This window comes from Fukomys damarensis, unplaced genomic scaffold (assembly GCF_012274545.1).
Source record: "Fukomys damarensis isolate Sample0158 unplaced genomic scaffold, DMR_v1.0_HiC HiC_scaffold_14, whole genome shotgun sequence".
In the NCBI taxonomy this organism is placed as follows: Eukaryota; Metazoa; Chordata; class Mammalia; order Rodentia; family Bathyergidae; genus Fukomys; species Fukomys damarensis.
In genome coordinates, this window is record NW_022900926.1 from 23,476,782 (window position 1) to 23,477,781 (window position 1,000).

The 1,000-nt window shown below is 32.4% G+C and overlaps 1 protein-coding gene across 1 annotated transcript in view; it reads right to left on the reverse strand.

Moving 5' to 3' along the window:
- Window positions 1-1,000, reverse strand: part of Myb (MYB proto-oncogene, transcription factor) — a 40,328-nt gene that overhangs the window by 28,226 nt on the left and 11,102 nt on the right. Inside the window, exon 5 of the mRNA XM_033763160.1 lies at window positions 403-474. Within this exon, the coding sequence (XP_033619051.1) occupies window positions 403-474 (72 nt within the window). The remainder of the gene's footprint in view (window positions 1-402; window positions 475-1,000) is intronic.

Consider the following 1,000-nt stretch of genomic DNA (forward strand, 5'->3'; position numbering starts at 1 on the left):
ACCAAAAAAAAAAAAAAACGCAAAAAGCGCTCTAGCATTTTGAAACTACGTGTTTAAAATATGGCTGCTAATGAAAATGGGAAGTGTAGAAGAAGCTAACTAGAGGACAATGTCAAGTTCAATCATCTACCACGTAACACATCATTAGAACACTAATCTATATCCTAATAAAGCACAAGATAAAACAAGAAGCAACTGCTTTTAATATATGGTCAAAACCTTTTAAAAATCTATTTAGAAACCCCAATTATAGGTTTTACAACATAAATTATGGGTGGGACATCTCTCTCCCTACTTCTTATATGTTAGCAAATATGTAATATCTTAATAACCTCTCCAGAAATATTTTATTTAAATCTTTGGGAGATTTTATTTTATAAAAAGAAAAAATTACAAACTTACCGGGAGATAATTGGCAATAACTTTCCAGTCATCTGTTCCATTTTGTTCCACCAGCTTCTTTAGTTTTTCATCCTGACATATAAAGATAGTCCTAGGGTATCAGTCTCTTACTGAATAATTCTGTTCCAGTTATAGTGAACAAGGGAACCAACTGCATGATCTAATCCAGAAAAAAATCTCTTAAAATGATTCAATATGGTAGATGTTAATATTTTGCTTTAGAGCATATAATTATTTAGTCAGATGAGTTTTTAATCTTAGCTGTTGATTAGTTATATAAATTTGGGTGCATTATTTTACCTTTCCACACTTGAGCACTGTTGCCTGTAAATGGCAATTTGGATATCAACAGGGTAATGTGAGGATTACATGAGGTAATTATGCAAAACATTTATAATAATATTGAGCATTTAATGTATGGTAATTGTTAAGAGTTTTACTTGGTGGGAGAAAAATGAATTTTTATGTTAAACTCAGGAGCCATCTGGCAACAGATAAGATCTTAAGTAAGAAATAGAATCTTAGGGTGGGGATTTAGCTCAGTGGCACTGTGCCTGCCTAGCAAGCACAAGGTCCTGAGTTCGATCTCTGATACCAA